Here is a 19741-nt window from a genome sequence, read left to right on the forward strand (position 1 = left end):
CTGAATAATCTGCTGGTTGGGGTTTTACGGTTACATTGTCCTCATCTTTTCAAATTAGCTGAAAATAGTATTTTCAAAAATCGATTTTGATTAGTGTGGAGGTGTAAACAATAGAAACTATAAAAATGCAGCAGTAGTGGTGGGTTAATGTGGAGCCTAAGTGAAATTATGTTCTCGGTAAGCTATGTCTAGGCAGGTGAAAGACATGGACAAACAGGCATAAATGACCAACTAACAGTACTGGCATCTGCAGATGTTGATGTAAACAATCTGTTAATAGTATCAAGAATTTTCATATTAGTGCATTCTTCACTTTTTTTGTCTATTTGACTGCTGCATGTATGCAAATGATATACTGTTATGTGTGTGTATGCAAATTATGTACAATAACTCATTGAGTGAACAGCGGTGGTTTGCATCTAACGCATCTAGGTCACCAAAGTGGTAAAAATTGTCCAGGGTTGGCAGGTCTGCTATACTTCCACCGCAGCTCAACAGGGAAACACTGTCCGAGGAAACACTAAGAGGGAATTTGATGCTAAAAAGACTGTAAATATGGCAGATACTTGATATGACTAACTCAGACTGCTGAAGCCTCATATAAGCTTCACATCAACTTTTAAATGCATCTTTGCACAAAGAGGATTTTGGCCTCCATCACTTACACTGAAAGCACATTTGAAGGGGATCTTTTAATAGCCAGTATGAACAGGAGGAATGATTACAGCGAGGAAAACCTCTTTCACTGTTCATATGGACATCTGACTGACTGTTGTTTTAAGACAGATTTGAAAAATTGTGAACCTGTCCTTTGAAGGACAGACAACAAATTCTGTAGTGGAACTGTGACTTCCTGTCCACATTACACATCCTTCTCACAGACATGAAATTTCTGTGTGTGGCAGAAATAAATAGCTGACATTCATCACTCAACAGTGTGCGTATGTGTGAGCGGCATCTTTCTGTGCTTCCTTTTCTACAGCTGGCGTATCTATATCTAGGCTCCTTAGCACCTCGTATTGCTACTGTATTAACTCTTCACAGAGAATATTGCGCACACTAACATACACAAAAAATGAAATTCAGGACAGTGAAATATCTTGGAACAGCCAGCAACATGGCCATCATGCCCAGAACAACAGAGTGAGTAATTCTGATTTTATTCATCACCATCTGCTTTTCACTCCCAACATGGTCAGCACTGTTTACAACACTTTCTTTCCTTCCATTCACTCACGCCACAGTTTTCAGCTTGGTCCACATGGTTACAAATGTTTGCTTCCACAGCAGTTTATTAGCAGGATATAGCTGTAAGGTTTATGATAGCTTCAGAAAACAACATATTACATCAGAGTGACTTTTGTGTTCTAGGATTTTTATAGTCTATCCTATAAGCTTGTGTCTGACAAGTTTGGAATGAACAGCAAACGGTGTAACTTTCACTTGCTGCCATTTCGAAGTATGAATTTCAAACGTAATTTTCAGAGCTTCTGTGGATAGGTATAGGCTACAAACTCAATACAAGTACATGCGTAATACATGAATGCAATTTGGGCAAGGCACATGTGTTATAGCTGTGGTCTGCAGTGACATTTGCCCTGTGCACCAAACCAGACAGGCTTGCCTCCACTGCACCTGCAAGCCAGCAAGCTAGCCAATACAGAATTGCAAAAAAAAAGGAAAATTGATGCTGAAGGAAGACAATTTCAAGAGAGGTGGGAGACTGAGTATTTCTTTACTGAGTGTAAAGAGAAGCCCATGTGTCTTATTTGCCATGAGATGATCTCAAAGATCGCTTTTACATCAGGATGTACAGGATGTATTTTGTTTTATTAAATGCCGCACACAACCATTGAATTGTCATATTCAGGCCTGTGAAACAGGTTGTTGTGCGTTGGCTGTGTGGTAGCCTACTTGTAAGAATGTAATCAGAATGCATTCTTTTGCTTGACTAAATGCTATGATGGCTAAGCAACTTTTTTATTGACTTTTTTGTAAGAATAAACTCTCAAACTGTCATTGGAGTGTCAACAGAGCATAATGGGATAAAAAGTCTTTCACTTTACAGCCTTTATTCCCTGTGAGTGAGAATCTGCTAACCTGTCGTCAGGAGGGCGTGTCCTATCATTGTTTCACTTGCGCACACACAAACTGCCAAAGGCTGCTGAGCTTTAGAGGGAAGTTGTGATTACAACAGGTGAGCTGCTGCTGGCGTTTCTAACCACTGGTGTTCCTTGAGGAGAGAGCAAAGGGCTTTTATGAGGCAAGTGAAACAACTGTGAGTTGCTTATTGCTGAATGCTTAAAAGTGTGTCAGAGAATGAAGGTTTGACAGAAACAAGAGGTTCTTGTTTAATGAGTGACTGAACTTCACAACACATTGGGTGTCAAGTGAAAGACAAGGAATTGATGGAAGGGTTGTTATTTGAAACAAACTGCTTTTATTTTTAGAAATGTCTATGTGCCTTACTATTGGTCGCATGTTAATGAAGCCTGTCATTCTCAGTATTAGAACAGTACATAGTAAACATTATATGTATTGTCAACAGCAAACGGAGTGACTGGTAGTCAGTACTTATGGTAGACAGATTATTCACACCCAGGAACACACCTCAAATCCCAGCTGCTTTTGTCTGAAGCATAAAGGTCAGACAGTTAAGAAACTGCTGTTGCGTTTGTGCAATGAATTGACACGAGGATTCATGTTACTTGTGGCTAAGAAGAGAAATCCTGATCACATGGTGAGTCATCTCAACTGCCTAAAGGTGACTTTATGTCCCCATTTGTACCTGGCATTAACATACCATCTTGCCATCATACCATATCCTATCTTGATAGGATATCCAGATACAGATGGAAAAACACATTAGTGGAAGGTGTAAATGGACACAAAAAATGTTACTAATGGAAAGTGAATGTTCCAGCCAGACCTCAGGCCTGTAACACTGAGTAAGATTAGTGGGTTTGCCAGCTATCTTTGGGCTTAATTCAGGTTTTGCAGTATCATGAAGCTGGCTCACTTTTTACCAAGATTAAATTTACCATGGTAATTTACGCTGAACAGCTAATTAATTCAGATGATCAGATCACAACCTGTCATCATTCTGACCACTGACCAATCAGATCACTGGAAAAAAGAGTCATCATTCCTACAAGATCTTGACATGGACAAAAGTCCAGAGTTCACAATAGAGTGACAAGTAAAAAAGAGCAATATAGCCTACTGTATATTCTTATGGGTCAGTAGAAACATTTTATTGTTATTATTACTTTTATTATTATTATTACTTTTATTATTATTTTATGTGCATGACATATTTAGAAGAATTTTTTCATCATCCAACTAAACAGCAAAAAGTACTCACTATACACTAAAGTCATATAATCATTCACACACTCATTTTAAGCCTTAACCTACTTTTAATATTTGGAAATTATTTCTAGTGTTTCTACATCTTCTTATTCTGTTGTATGATTATTTTGTTTACTTTGATTTTGTTGAATATGACTTTTTGCTGTTGTCAAAACAGAACTTTCCTGCAGATAATAGGTATCACCATTTCATCTTATATCATATTCAGTACTTCATTTATGGTTCTGCTGATGTCACTCATAATTAACAACCCCACCTCATTCACATGAACGTGCTTGTAGCTGGAAAATCCAGAGTTGACTGTGCTAGTTAATAACCAGCTTTGTGTTACCGGTTATTCAGGATTGCCAATGTTAGGCTCAGAGAAGCCAGGTCACCCAAAGAGAGCTAGACTAAGTTGAACTTGCTTCGTGATACAAGTCTCTCATCTAGAGGTGGGAACTGGCTAGTCTTCCTTTGCAAAAAAATGATCTAAAAATTAATGATGCCTCTCCATTCCATTGTTTTCCTTGATCTTGGACATGCATTTTTTTATTGATAAGTCCACCAAACCCACCTGACTAATTTGCACATTGAGATCTGATCATAACGTGGAAAGAATCGTGATAATGTCAGTGGATCTGAGGTCATTATCCAGATAATGTTTCCAAATACAGATCAGTATTTAATGTGATGCAAAATTACCACAGTACTTCTCAAGTTGGCACATGGTACTCTACATTCATCTGAGTCTTTAAAAGTTCTTAAAATGGGGCACCTAAGTGCCTTACTGGTTAGGATGCAATGTTCATGGTTTGATTCTGGTTGTAAAGCCTTGGTGCCTTCTATATTGTCTCTCATCTCTCCCTGTTAGGCTACCTGTTTCTGTCTCTGCACTTTCAGCCATCAAATGAAGGAAAAAAATCTTTTAAAATGCTGAAAGTTTTGTACAATTGAAAGATGTTTTTTTTTTTTTCCATCCCTCAGCCCCAATATATTAACAGCAGTCCAGATGGTGCTTTTCTCTGTCTGAACTACACAGGAAGACACCACTCTGGCAGAAGAAGATGTCCAAAATTTGTCCTCCAATGGATTATTACAACCTACAATCACAAACTTCATCAACAACCTACTGCCAACAGAAATAAGTAAAATTAATAAAGTTGTATTTTTTGTTTTCTAAAGACACATTCTCTTAGACAACACCAGGCATTATGACATGGAAATCTTACAAAACTGAGCCCAAGCCAAAACCTCTCTGGAAAGAAATATTATTAAACTGTTGTGTCGACATATACCAACAATTTCATATCAGAACTACATAAGTATCCATCAAGAAAACCAAACGGAGGCAAATTGAGTGAAGATGCAGATGGAAAATCAGTTGAAAGGCCTGGTGTGGAAGTTGTTGCTGGTGAACACTTTATCATGTGGGCTGGAGGTGTGCATGGCTGCAGGAACGGTCTACATCCCACCTCTGCTGCTGCAGGCCGGCATGGAGGAACGCTACATGACTATGGTGCTTGGTGAGTGGATGAACCATACACATTAGGTGACCATGGGTGTAAAGGTTTGATGTTGAGGGGCAAGACTCAAGAACGCTCAGGATGAAATGGTGGATGAATGAAATTGTTTTCCTAAAATCTTTTCTCCCGCAATGATGATGATGTACCACATGGTCAGAGCTGATCCATTCAGATCCATTTTGGTATTGGACATATTGACACACAGATCCGAGAACCATGGTAGTACAATGAGACCATACCTGACCCAGTTAGACAGAGTATAATTTGGACAGGTCCTAGGTCTGTGGACCCGTGAAGACCTCTAAGCCCTAGTATTATACTGGTTTGTACTAATGTCAGACCATTATCTCTTTCTAGTATACCAGTAAAGCTGTTTACTATAGAATTACATCATAGGCTACTTGGCTATTGGCTATATTTGGCTATACTAGGCTATTGTTTGTATTATCAAACAATATGTTGCACTTCTACATGACATATTGATTTTAGGATGAGGACAAACCAATTATTAGTTTGGCTAAGCCATCTCGGATGAACTTCTCCAAATCCAATTCAATACGTAAGTTATCCTCAACTGATTTAGTAGCATCTGGAACCAATGTTACACTGGCTCTCAGGCAGTGGATGTGTCAGCCCTTAACAGACTTTCTAACATAACCCACTAACCAGACAACAAGCCAGACATGCTAGTATCAGCAGCTTACATTAGACCAGAAAAACAAATTTTAATCCATTCTACCTTTTCTCTTGTATTTTTGATTTTGGAAAGGCTATAAAAAAGATGACCCTTCATACTCCTTGTACGCTTCAACATGAGGAGAAATGTAAAGCTAAACAGGCCTGCTGTGACTTGTTGCTGTTGCTGAGCTATGATTGAAAAATCACTGTTTGGGGAACAGGTTTAATAAATGGTCAATTGGTCAGACTCAGCTGCTTACCCATGTGGCAATATGCTTGGTTTATACCCTATTGCATCACAAATGCAGAGAAAACACATTTTTTTGTTAACCCAACACTAACAGTGTTAACAGAATTGTAGAAAATATGCCAGGTCTCACTTGATTGTTTTTTTTTTCCCATCCTTACCTGCCCAGATCCTCACTGGTCAGTAAATATATTTTCAGAACCAATAAAATCAATCACAAATCAAATAAACTGGTTTTCTCTTTCTGCCAGCGGTGGGTCCAGTTCTGGCCTTGATCTTTGTACCCATGATAGGCTCGGCTAGTGATTCACGCCAAAGCCGTTTTGGTCGACGCCGGCCCTTTATCTGGATCCTGAGCCTGGGCATTTTGCTAGGCCTGCAAGTCATGCCTCAGGCCTGGCGTCTGGCTGTGGTGATGTCCCCACAGCACACTCGCTGGTTTGAAGCTGTCCTGCAGGCTGCGGCTGTGTGTCTGATGGAGTTCTGTGGACAGGTGAGTTAGGTGCCACAAGTGCACGCTTTTACAACTTCAGTTGTACACAAAGTAAATCAGTCAGTATATTACTGAGTTACTGTTTAGATCAATTGCTTAATTTTCAGTCACAAACCAGGTATGTAATGAATCCTGTACTGTCAAAATTAAATCCATGTCCATGGTGTTGGTGACCCAATTTATACATCAATACAAAAGTATTTAAGAATTTGACTTTCTCTATGAAAATATAATATTTGAGTCTTCAGAGTGAAACACAGGAGTGGTTTCTAGGCAGCATGTAACAAAAACCACATGAATGTGCTAAACTGTGCGCAACAGAGAGAGTACTAAAAGAGAGAAGTACTAAGAAAAACAGGAGATATGTTTTCAGCTCAACTACAGCACCGTCAATAGATTTTGAACAGTTCCAGTTAACCTTTTAAGGCACATTTACTGTGTTGAAACTAGCCTTGTGTTGAACAGTGTGATGCAATACACAGTAGTGTTACACTCTTAATACAGGCAGTACATATGCTTCATTAATTTGCTTTTATTATGAAATCTACATCCAGTGGGGATTACTCAGTGTACTCAAAAAGAGGACAAGTAATGCTTTAGAAAATCAGCAGATCAGTGAGGCATAAACCAGTTGAGTAGTCCTTCAAAATCCATTAAAACACATTCACTTCCTGTAAATCAGTGATTTTTTTTAACGGTGACCTTATCCTCCAGTGGTAGGGAAGAAAATAAAATCATTCATTTACAGAATCAGTCCTGTTTCAACAGGAACTACAGCACATCATATTTAGTATTAAGGTAGAAGATCTCATTTCATTCTCTCTTTAAAGCTGCCACATGTTGAATCTGAAAAATGTAAACTTAAATGTAAACCCAGTGTGAAAAACAAAACAGACGCTGGAAAACTGACATTTGCTGAAAGCAACCGTTCATCTAATTTCTCTATGTGGCAATGTGAGGGTTGGGAGAACTATTATAGGAGACCAACCACGCCACCTGGGGAATTGCACCCTGGGAAATATGTACAACGGAGAAATGGGTATTACCAGTTACCAATAACCTTGAGTTCACAATCAGACCAGGCACACAGACTTGTTACTGAGGGGACAGACATGGTTCAAGATAAAGGTATTTTTATCATCAAATAAGGAAACTGGAAAAGGGCTGCTGAAAGACGAAAAGTAATTAGTGATTAAAAGACAATATAAAGTTGTAAAAATATTTTATTACAAAACTATTTTAAAATATAATTAAAGTCTTTTACCATTAAGTGTGTTACTAATATTTCCAAGAAAGACAAAAACCTGAGGGGGCTGAGGCTGGTAAATGGGGTGGTAGACTACGCAGAGGTGTGTCTTGGGGTGCTACTTTATACTCACCACATGTGCAGACACAGCAACCTAAACACTCACAGCAATGGGTGAATCACTCATGCATCCCGGTGCCTTTAATCACAGCAGACAGTGAAAGGACCTCACCCAGGGTGACTAGCCTCCCCCAATAGACTGGCCCTCAGCACCACTAAATCAAATAAATAAAAACTTCAGACAAGCTTAAACAATATACCGATACCAGTAGGTTCTATCACACTACAATGTTTAGAATATGACACACAATGGCAACACTAAAGGATGGACAAAACAGCAGGCCTACTTACCACCATGGTATTGAGAGGTCTACAAGCAGGAAGACTGACTGGAGACACCAGCAAAGACGCTAAAACAATAGTTAAAGTTAGCCATCTATAAACTATTTAGCTTCTTTCTAGCATTCAAATAGCCTACATACCTCTGACCAGGGCACATGGCAGGAGCAAGAGGAAGAGCAAAACCATCAAGTGTCAGGTTATATAATCTGGCCTTAATCATGACAATATTCACTTGCACTAGGGGAGCATTCCCCACCACATCTACATACAAACACTTGTGCCATCAGAATAATTTGAAAGATGATTGTAATTTACTGGGCCGGCTCTCAATAATCAGTTTAGAGAGATGACCTCACTAACATCGGTCAAAATCTTGTTTAGTTCAGGGCTAATCTGCCTTGACGATAACGCTTCTCTGTGTATGACACAGTGTGTCCTTTGCGCATTAAGCAAGACCCTTTTGATTAGTGCCTGCAATCCCTTTCTTTCCCTGTCATGGTCTGTGTACTGTCAGGTAACAGTCAAGAAGCTTAAAGAGCTCATCAGCTGTTGCTCTACTTGGGATGTACTTGCAAAACAGCAAATCCTCACACAGCGACTCTGACGCCACAAAGCAAACATAAGCAATAAACAAGCAGTCTTTACTGCTGTCAGTAGCCTCGTCCACTTGTAGGGTGAAACATTTGTCTTTCAGTTTTTCGGTGAGTTGTTCTTCAAGGTCATTTGAAATGTCACATATACATCTGGCAACTGTGTCATTGGACAGAGGGACAACCTTCAATTTTGCGGCACTTGTCTTATTAAGCATAGTTGACACCATATCTAAAGCTGCGGGGAGTATGAGCTCCTCTGCTATTGTGTGTGGTTTCTTGCACTGGGCAATTCTGTATGCGACTTTGTATAATGCCATTAATGCATAGTTGTCCACTGATGCAGTTTTTACAAAGCAATGTTCCTGCTGACAGTATTTCACTAAGTTTTCTCTGAAAGAACTCAAGTGGTTTATTGTCACATACTCTCAGCTGCCATAGATTAAATACTCACTGGTCTCTCCTCATGTCCTGCCACATTCACTGTGAACCCAAAAGCAAAATAAGCTTTGTCATAGTTTCTTGACTTGGTTTTTGGTTGATTACTGTCACTTGTTTGTTTCAGAAGCATTGCCGATTTTTCTTTTTGTCCCTGTCAAATATCTCTCCGTTATGTAAACCTACAGACTCTCTGTCTGAATGAACACCATTGCCAGCGTGAAAGCACAGTTTGTTTATGTTCCACTGTGAAAAAGACTCCAACGTCAAAACATTAGTTCCACACTACATGCTACATTAGTTTAAAGCAAGTGTATGTAAACTAATCTGGTGTAACATTAGCACAAGTTGAGTCAGTGATAGGAATATCGAACTAAAGTTTGCTAACATTTGCCATCATAAGCTATGGGTCATACCAGACCAAGTAAAGCTATAGCAACAAAACCCAAGAGTTTTTAATTGCTTATAAATCCAACTTTTTGTTTGTAAGGGGAAGAATTTGTAATTTCTTCTCTGAAAAGTTACAAATTCTCGCTTTAAACCACTCAAAAACTCAGCTAATTTTCTCCATAAGGACTGGGTCAGTATTCGGTCTGGCAACATAGGCAAACTACCCCACAACTTTCATTACATTTTGATTAAAATCCTTGCATGACATCCCCAACTTAGCCTCACTCACTTCATGCCAGTGAAAGCCAAATACACAAATCTCTTGTGAAATAACCCAAACTGTTCTAAATTTGGAAGTTTATTTTGTGTTCATGTAGGATGCCATCGCTTATAGTGTGAAGCTGAATGATTAAATATGTTCTCAGGGCCTTCGAGGTAACACAGTAACTGTGATTTGGTGTCTTGTGTTTGGCTAAGCATTGTGTTGGCTCCTCAGGCCTGTCTCACCCTGCTGGTGGCCCTGCTTTCAGACCTGTTCCCCGGGGAGGAGGAGAATCGCAGAGCATTCTCAGTTAATTCTCTGATGACCAGCCTGGGGGGTTGCCTGGGGTAAGGCACATATTAAACTTTTCTCTCCTAACTGGTTCTTTCTTCCACATACATGAACACATACTTATCAGCAGACCTCACCGATTGTCAGGAACCTGTTCTGGCTGAAATGTGAGGCATGCAAACACAACTGTCACTTATCAGAAATATTATGGGGGAAACAGAGGGATCATGAACAGTATGTATAGACAGAGGGAGACATGAGAAACTAAAACTATGGCTGCAACTAACAATTAGTTTCATTAACAATCTGCAAATTATTTATAAAATATCAGATAATAGTGAAAAATGCCCAACACAGTTTCCCAAAGTGCTTGTTTTGAAAAAACGGAACAAAACACACTTACAATGATTAATTGATCATTAAAGGGAATAGTTGTGTGTCTGTCTACCAAAGTGTCTTTTTTATACTACCACTGGAGGGTGCCACAGTTAAAAATCTTCAAATTCTACATATAGTGTCTTTAAGAAAAAAAAGATTGTGGCTAAAGAATAGCACAGGAACAGTTTCTCAAATTCATCTTTCTTTTTGTTGATGACTTGAACTTCAGAATTTCAATGTTAACATACAACAAACTACTGAACAGTGTCTCTAAGCTATATAAAAGTCTGCTGTAGTGTCTACATGCAAACAGATAAAAAAGGGAAAGAGACTTGGGAATTAATTTAGATAACAAGGACTGATCATTATTCTGTTTGAAAATTCATAAATGCTCTTATAATGTGAGGCATAAACTCAACATAATGCTGTACACAGAGCATATTATACACCAGAGAAGCTACACAGAATGAACTATTGAAGAATAGGTTCACAATTTTTCTTAAAACAACAGTGTCCAGTGAAAGAGGTTTTCCTTGCTGTAATCATTCCTCCTGTTCAAACTGGCTATTAAAAAATTCCCTTCAAATGTGTTTTCAATGTAAGTGATGGGGACAAAATTCACAGTGTGTCCACACATTTACAGTCTTTTTAGCATCAAATTCCCTCTTTGTGTTTCCTCAGACAGTGTTTCCCTGTTGAGCTGCAGTGGAAGTATAGTAACAAAAAGAGGGACTTTGGCACTAAAAAGACTGTAACGTTGAAAGATATCTACTTGATTTCACTCATTTGGACTTTATCACTCATTTTGGATTTTATCTGAAGCTTCATATTAGCTTCAGATAAAATACATTATTGCACAGAAGGAGGGCTGTGGACTTTGTCCCTGATCACTTACATTGTAAGTGCATTTTGAAAGGATTTTCTAATGGTCAGTATGAGGAATTGTTACAGCAAGGAAAATATGTTTCAGTGTTCATTTGGGTACATGACTGTAAGACAGACTTGAAAAATTGTGAACCTGTCGTTTAAATCTTGTTTTTGTGTTAGCACTATAAAAAGCAGAAGGGCAACTTCTTTAATATGTTGTGGTCTTGCAGTGTTTTTGGAACTCTGTGATTAGTATTATTTCTTCTTGTCCTCACCTTTTTAATTCCATTATCACCTCACCCGTGTCTACTTGGCACAAGCAAATCAGACTGTTGGGACAAGTCCCAAAAAATATATATCAATCTCACACTTCTTGCTGCAAGGAAGTATATCACAGTTAATTGGAAATCTGAATGTCCACCTACAATACCTCACTGACCAAAAAACATTTGATAATTGATTAATTAAATTTATTTATTATTAAATTTCCTTTCAATATTTTTCAACTGCCAATTGACAAAATTTAGACATAAGACATTACACATGAATAATAAAATAATAACACAAGATATTGGAAAATTTTCTTTGAGCAGAGATGCATGTCACTGTCTTCAACTCTGGTTCCTGGTTCAGGTTCCTGCTCCCTGCAGTGGACTGGAGCCAAGCACCCTTAGCAACATACCTTGGAGGCCAGGAGGCCTTCATCTACACCCTACTCACCGTCCTCTTCCTCAGCTGCCTTCTCACCACTGCCTTCATCCCAGAAGAGAGATCCAGAGGAGGGGAGAGAAAGACTGTCGCCTGTAGGAGTTTGAAAAGCTGGAGGGGTAGATGCTGCCCGCACTTCTTCCTTCCCAGGCCACAGTGTTTCCATGTTGCACTGGGCCACTGTGCATCAGCCTGTATGACAGTGTTACCTCGTATGTATGCAGCATGTGTGCATGTGCCGGCGGTCATATGGAGACTGTTTGTAGCGGAGATGTGCAGCTGGATGGCGCTGACGAGTTTCATGCTCTTCTTTGTTGACTTTATGGGGGAGGGATTGTACCAGGGGGTGCCAAGCGCGGAGCCAGAGACACAGGAAAGGAAACACTATGATGAAGGTAGGGTAAGTGGTTCTTTGACTCTGCACACTCAGGGTTAACTCAGCTGGTGAGATTATTTTACCTCATGCACACCTCATTTCTGCCTCTAGGTGTACGTGTGGCCAGTCTGGGACTCTTCCTGCAGTGTGTGGTGTCGGTGCTGTGCTCACTGCTAATGGACTGCTGGGTTGCTCTGCTGGGAGCCAGAGTGGTGTACATCAGTGGTGCAGCTCTGCTGGTGTTCACCACCATCACCATGAGTATCTCAGACAGTGTGATAACGATCACTGTCATGGCAGCCATGACAGGATACACACTCTGTGTCTTGCATGTCCTACCATACACACTGCTGTGTCTCTATCACTCGGACAGACAGGTTAGTCAGTCTCTTAACCACACACTGTCACAGTCTCTCTTCAGTATTACACACACACACACACACACACACACACACACACACACACATATATATATATATATATATATATATATATATATATAAAGACCACTTAAAGCAGCAAAACCTAACCAAATATGAGAACCCACTTTCAAGTGTTCAACCAGTTCATTTTCCCCTCTGTGAAGTTTATCATTACATTTATGGATGTAGTGACGGAGGATAACCCAACCAATAAACCCATCATTTTTTTATTTTCAGAATTTAAAGGATAAGGCTGGTGATACTCGATATTTTTGTTGTTGTCAACAAATTCCATGAAAAGACCGAATCCAACAATGCATTAGTCCATCTCTCATTACTTTCTGACTTCCCTGCCTGTGGCACTCAGCCCCAAGCTCACTGCTCCCTATTGGAGATGTTAATCTTTATTTAAAATGTCATGGATATATTCATTGAGGGTAGAGAGAGGGGACCCTGGGCAGATTCGCAGCAAGGGCCATGTAGGTACATGGTATGTACCTTAAACATTACAGCTTGCCTACACTGAAAGCATCTTTACATGCCGCGTTTTTCAGTCATCATTCTCATGTGTGTCTGACAGAACAGATACATTTCTATTATAATTAATATTTCTGTTTACATAGGCCTCATGTTAGCTCACATTTCACTTGTGTAACTGTGAACAGAAGCATATTTTTAGGCTTCCTGTCTTATTTTCTCTATTTTTTCTAGCAGCATGCATCATTAGAGGGTGCTAAAGTCAAAATGTCCTAATTGGCTTCAAGGACTACTAAATATACAGTAAATGAGTTTGGATACACTTTCCCATTCATTTGAATGAGAAAGTGTGTCAAAACTTTTGACTGGTACTGTGGATCGAAAAAAGTTTAAAGAAATTTTGGGAAATATGCGTATTCCCTTTCTTTACAAGAGTGAGAGGAGAAGATCAAGAGCACTCTTTGTCTGTGTGTTGAGTACAGAGCTGGAGCTTGGAAGTGGTTATCTTAACTTAGCATAAAGACTAGAAGCAGAGGGAAACAGCTTGCCTGGCTCTGTCCAAAGTTTAAAAAGATGCTACCAAAGCTCAGCAGAAGTGAGGTGGATTTTTGAACTTTGGAGAGAGCCAAGTTAGCTGTTTCCCCCTGTTCCCAGTCTTTATGCTAAGCTAAGCTAATCGCCTCCCAATTCCAGCTCTGTACTCAACACACAGACATGAGAATGGTAAGGATCCCTTTTATCTCATTCTCAGAAATCAATCTAATTTGATTTCTCAAAATGTTGAACAATTCTTTAAGGGCAGCATATTCTCCACTACATTGTTAAGTATGCATTCTTTATCTGAGAACTAATGACAGTAAATGATCTTCATTTTAGTACTTGTCTCTCAGCTTTCACCCTCTTCTCTTCAAAGGCTTTTTTCACCTCGTCCAAGCCCAGACCCCTTCAGCTCAGTGACAGTGATGACCCACTGCTTGCCAAGTCCCTCCTCTCCTGTGGTCCAGCCACTCCTTATGCTAATCGCACCCCAGGAGGGCTGACTTTACCCAGAGTAGACCCCTCTGTCGGGTCACCCTACGTTCCACTGTTTGCAGGTGGAAGTGACAGAGGTGAAGGAGACTACACACCGGTCTCCCAAAGAGGGTTGTGTTTTGACATGGCAATACTGGACAGTGCTTACTTGCTTTCACAGGTAAGAGTGGGTGATGGGAACATGAATCTGTTGTTCAAATGACTGATTGTTTATTATTTATCAGAACACAGTACAATATGAAATGACACATGGAGCCGATTCTAATATGTAATCAAATCAAATACAGTCCATAAAAATGCATCAGTCAGCTATGGCAAGAACATCAGGCACAAAATCATTAACAAGATACAAATTCTATTGCATTTGCATTTATGGCTTAATTTCCTGTATACAGAACTTACTGACAGTTCAGGAAACATCTAGAATGACTCCCACAGTCCCTTGGAGCTGTGTCCAAAGTTCCTGAATAAATCAGCAGCTCTTTCAGTGAATTTTTCAAAACTGAACAAATATCTGCAAAAGTTATCTGCTGAAAAACTGAAAAAACATCTTGACTTTTGCATCTTGCAATTCACTGAAGTTACTCTGCTGCCAAGACAGCTTAACCAGCTCTCATTTTGTGAACTTTGCTCTGTAACTGTGTAGCCTTTGCCCACAGCAGACATACAAAAAGATATCTGCTGTATGCCTGAAGATTTATGTTCTGTATATCAGAGAGATCTCTGCCCAAAAGCTCTTCAAAAATCAACAGCATATTGGAGTATCAGCATATCAAGGTTGTGGCAGTACTCAGCTTAGTAGTTTGCATTTGTTCTGTTTCTATATCTGTTTGGGGATTTGAGGAGAATGAAACCTGCTATGTCTGGGCCATGTTCATGGCTATGACCTATAACTGGCAGCAACATGGAATGCTACTTGTCTAGTCTTGGTCTTCAAACACAATAACGAACACAAGTCCACAACTAATACAAATAGTTATTAATGTTTGCTGATGCTGTAAACTGTTTATTTGCATCATTATTTTTTAAACACGTGTAAAACATGTAACATGTTTCCAGACTTCTGAAACGTTGCCCACATGTCAATTTGTTCAAAGAATTCAATTTTTCCGGTAAGAAAAACATCAGAGCTTATAGGTGTGATTAAGAATGTGTGCCTCACAACCAGCTAGCTGCTTAGCTACATCCAAGAAAAGTCAAAACAGAGAAACAGCCAAAAAAATTGGCAACAAGCATGGATGAGATCAACACAACTGTACAGGTTGTTGTAAAGTTGTGTTAGATAGAATGGAAATTTTAGATACAGCTCAATTGTGTACAGAATCTGTGGAAAAACACAAGTGGGCTCGGAGAGATGCAATTTTGCTCTAATTTTGCAAAGAAGTGCCTGTGGGAAACTGTACATGTTTCAACTTAAGTGAAAAAATTGTGCTTATCCCAATGCTTTAAGAATTTACTTTATTGATATTAAGAAAGAGGAAAACAGTTAAGGGACTGGAAGGAAGACACACAGGCACTCTCCACACACATGCTTTTGTTTGAGTTACTAGCTAGCTAATGTGAATTAGCAGCGGTCAAATTCGCACAAATAATGCAGGGCAAAGGTTCACCTTGCATTCTGTCTAAATACACCATAAGTAGACTTACGCTCTAGTAACCTCTACAGCAGCTTTTATGTCGACTGAAAATTATATCAAAAAAACCCTTCCAACCAGAAATCGGCTAACATGAACACAACCAGACTAAATTATGAAATGGGATTAAATGGCAATTGAGCCTGATTATCAGGCCAGTAAAACAAGCCTATATTTTGATTGTCACTATTACAGAAATTTAAAAAATGCTTATTGTATATCATTAAATGAAACTCTTCAATATTATAAATAAATGAAATTAGAGATTTGGCCTTTAAACACATAGAAATGACCCTGATCACCCATTCAAAGGTGGATTTTCCTAAAAAAGAAAACAATGTAGTCACTATAGACTCATACAAGATTAATCCCTCTCAATCATCACTTATGACCCACTAGAAGTGTGTGGCAGCGTATGCATCTACAGAGACCCTGCCCTCTGTATTTTCTTATTATTTTGCAGTGTTCGGGACACTTCTGGGCGTCACCCTTTGGGCAGTGGGTGTGTAGCCCCCAGCCAATAACAGCGCGCAGGGTATGAGGTCAGGACTCGTAGCGTAGCAACCAGGTTACATCGCTGTCTCCGTCTCTCTCCTCTGCTCCGCTCTGCTCTCTGTCTCTGTGTCATGGATGTATAAAGAGCTGCAGGTCTGTGTGTCTGCTTGACCGAGGGCAGGGCTGAGTTACACACACGCAGAGCAGAGAGGCCACAGCGGAAAGGCTGAAGCTCTGCATTCACAAAATGCAATGCAGTGCTGCACCTTCCTGCAGGGTTGCGTGGAGGTGTGGGCGTGTATATTTGTGCTTTAGAGTGTAACTGCTGTGAAACTATCAGAAAATAACGTTTTATTCATCTGATTCAAGGCTTTGTTCTCGCCAGCGCCACTCGTTCTCCTCATTCACTCTCTAGCTAGCTCGACCACTGCTGCTCTCTCTCCCTCTCTCTCTCTCACTTGCTCTGGTGTCAAGCTGGGACGGAGGGGCCAACTTTGAATGCTGTGTTTTTACAAACATCAACCAACAAATCCTGCATAGTATACCTTTAAAATGTCATTCTTTATCTCTCTCACTCTGCTTATCTGCAGGTGATGCCGGCAATGTGCCTCGGTACGATAGTGCAGCTGGTGAACAGTGTGAGGGCTTACATGGCTTCCGCCTGCTGCTTCAGCCTACTGGCTTTTCTTTTCTCCACCAGGGTCGTCTACAGCCACGCTGACCTCCAACGATGACCACCTCTCCATTAAAAACATCAGCCGAGGATATGTAGTCACACATAACCTCTGATGCTGAAGTGGTTGCAGTGAAGAAGAACTGCATCTTAAGTGACAGAGTTACTGCCTTCCTTGAGGGTTTAAAGAGGTTCAGGGAGCTGTTTGAGCACTGTGATATTTATAAAACAAATCATTTTAAGGATTATTTTGTATTGTTATTGCAGGTTCAGGACACAAGTGTCAAATGTAGCATCTGTCTACGACAGTGTGTTCTCATGCCAGCAATGAAATGTGAATGAATGCTGAGATTTAATCAGTCAGTTCAATTTATTTTGGGTGTAAACACAAATCTACGCTCATGTACAGTATAAAACTAGATTTTTTATATTCTTGATCGTGAGTGATAGGGGGTGATATCCTGCTGTGTACTGTTGCTAAGAAACTACACTGGAGTCTTGACACTCCTTGTGTGGTGCATTATGCTGCAGTCTTCTCACCCATATGCTCTGTTTGGCTTCTACAGAGGATCAGTTACAGCCAGCATGTAATAACTGAATGGAGCTAATTATCAAATAGAAAAAGATCTTTAAAATAAAGCAGCATTTCCAGCTAGGTGCCCCAGTTGTTTGGAGCTATACTGGTTATACTGTTATTTGTGATTTAGGTCAGTGACTAAGATATCATTTTAAAATTATCTCTCCACACCCTGCCCTACTATTGCTCCACCTCTGGCACCAGATACAGTATGTCAATATTGACTTTTACAATGTGTCTGTCAGATTTCCATAGCCCATAGGCACTTACAATAAGACCAAAGACACTCAAATATGGGGCTGGTCTCAGTTTATTGTAAATGTTGCAATAGAAGGATTCTGTGACATTTTATTCATGTCACACATGAATAAAATGTATGACATGAATAAAACGTATGACATGAATAGGTTTCTTTGGAAATAATTGCTGTTATTAAACTGAGTAAGAACTGTGTCTATGACTATCTCCGACTTAAAAAGAATTTTCAATTTAACGTGGTTATTGTCTTTTTTGCAGAGAATTAGGTGAGAAGATTGATATAAATGTCATATCTATGTGTTTAGTATGGAGCTAGAGTCGGGAGGATATTAGCTTGGTTTTTATACTGAAACAGGGAAACAACAAGCCTAGTTCTCGCCAAAATTCAAAAATAAGCCTACCAATACCTTGTTGTTTAATATCTATTGATCTTTTCATCTAACTGTAAGCAAGAAAGAAATGCTTCAACATTTGGGAAATATGCTTATATGCTTATATTTCCCAAATGTTAACAAAATTAAGTCTTGTTTATTGCTTGACAAACATATTTTCCATAATTTTCAAACAGTTTAACCGGAGCAACAGCTGTTCAGAACTTTCTCAATCCGTAGGTAATCCAGATAAAACATGCAAGCCTTTTTCAACCCTTTTACATAACACTGGGGTAATATGAACCTGTGTGGCGTCTATCAATTGGTCTATACATCTGGATAATACGCTATGGTCAAGATACAAACTCTATTGCACCAGATTCAGACACAAGCTTGGAGTTCTTTAAGATGAGTTTTCACAAGTAAGTCACCCACATTTTATTACAGGACCTTTAACAAGTTTAAAAGTAATACCAACATAGCTCAAATTATAAAAGCTAATTTGTTTAAGGATTATTGTAACATGTATATAAATGTGTCATTAGTAATCATTTTATTGACTTTCCCATCTCATTATGGATGTAAGATTCATTCTTTGAGTCTGACTTTTTGTGGCCCTACTGAACCACCAGAGGGCCTCTTTGCACAACAGACCAGCAGCACATCAACATCAAGTCAAGGCTGGTGAAGATATTTTATGAAGCACCTTTGTTCATCATAAGACACTTTACAGCAATATCAGCATATTCAGAAGTAAAAACAACAATGAAACTGCAGGGATGATACAGGAAAGTTGGAGTCAAGGCAGTCAGAGATGCTGTGTGGCATTTTAAACAGCAGGTTCCCTAAAAGAACAAAGCATGTGAAGATAGTTTGTCTAGGGAAATTACATTTGATTTGTCTTTCAACCTCTAATTTTTGCATAAAGTATTTTACACTGGAAGAGGTCCTGGCTGTTCTTTTAATACATTTTGTTGGGAGCTTTGTAGACCAGTGATGAGTATACAGGAGAACTTCAACTTCACATGAGCATTCTGGTGACTAAATGTTGAAGGTAAAGAGAATAAACGGAATAAAGGGGCCTTCAAGTTGAATTAAAGGGACTTCAATACATCAATAATCAAATAACCTTTAATTAGTGGTTGAAGAGCCTAAGAGGAGTCTTATGCTTAAAAACACAATTTTCACATCTCTCAAACAATAAGAGTTTTAGAAATTTAAAAAAATGTAGTCACGTTTTTCAGACCTTTTGATCATCTTTTATAATTCTCCAAGTGTGACACACAGAGTTTTAAGTAATAATTCAAAGGTGCTGACAGTCTCAGCACCTTTTAATTAAAACTGTCAAACTTTCAAACCGTTGAAATTTAACTCTGATGGGGTTTAAGGTACTGTAAACCAGCCATTCTCAAACAGTGGGCCACAGCCCACAGGTGGGCTTCAGGGCGCCATCTAGTGGGCTGTGGAGGCAGTGGTACTACCAAATGGTTAAAATTATTTTTTCTGGTAATTTACAAAGTTTACAAAGCTAGTTATTTTTATATCTAAATGTGCTAAAG

At 39.3% G+C, this 19741-nt stretch overlaps 1 protein-coding gene across 1 annotated transcript; it reads left to right on the top strand.

Moving 5' to 3' along the window:
• Positions 1–4356: 4356 nt before the first annotated feature.
• Positions 4357–18046, top strand: LOC121894415 (solute carrier family 45 member 3). The gene is made up of 7 exons (XM_042406988.1): positions 4357–4877; positions 6054–6295; positions 9858–9970; positions 11793–12262; positions 12355–12620; positions 14056–14334; positions 16894–18046. Exons 1-7 carry the CDS (start codon positions 4718–4720, stop codon positions 17035–17037), a joined length of 1674 nt encoding a protein of 557 aa, XP_042262922.1. The 5' UTR covers positions 4357–4717; the 3' UTR covers positions 17038–18046.
• Positions 18047–19741: the final 1695 nt, after the last annotated feature.

Source organism: Thunnus maccoyii, chromosome 3 (genome assembly GCF_910596095.1).
Source record: "Thunnus maccoyii chromosome 3, fThuMac1.1, whole genome shotgun sequence".
Lineage (NCBI taxonomy): Eukaryota > Metazoa > Chordata > Actinopteri > Scombriformes > Scombridae > Thunnus > Thunnus maccoyii.

Excerpts from the sequence above, each read along its gene's own strand:
- LOC121894415 (XM_042406988.1), top strand. The coding sequence starts at position 4,718 with ATGCAGATGGAAAATCAGTTGAAAGGCCTGGTGTGGAAGTTGTTGCTG. Across the intron at positions 6,296-9,857 it reads TGATGGAGTTCTGTGGACAG|GCCTGTCTCACCCTGCTGGT; the intron begins GTGAGTTAGGTG and ends TTGGCTCCTCAG. Across the intron at positions 12,621-14,055 it reads TCTATCACTCGGACAGACAG|GCTTTTTTCACCTCGTCCAA; the intron begins GTTAGTCAGTCT and ends TTCTCTTCAAAG.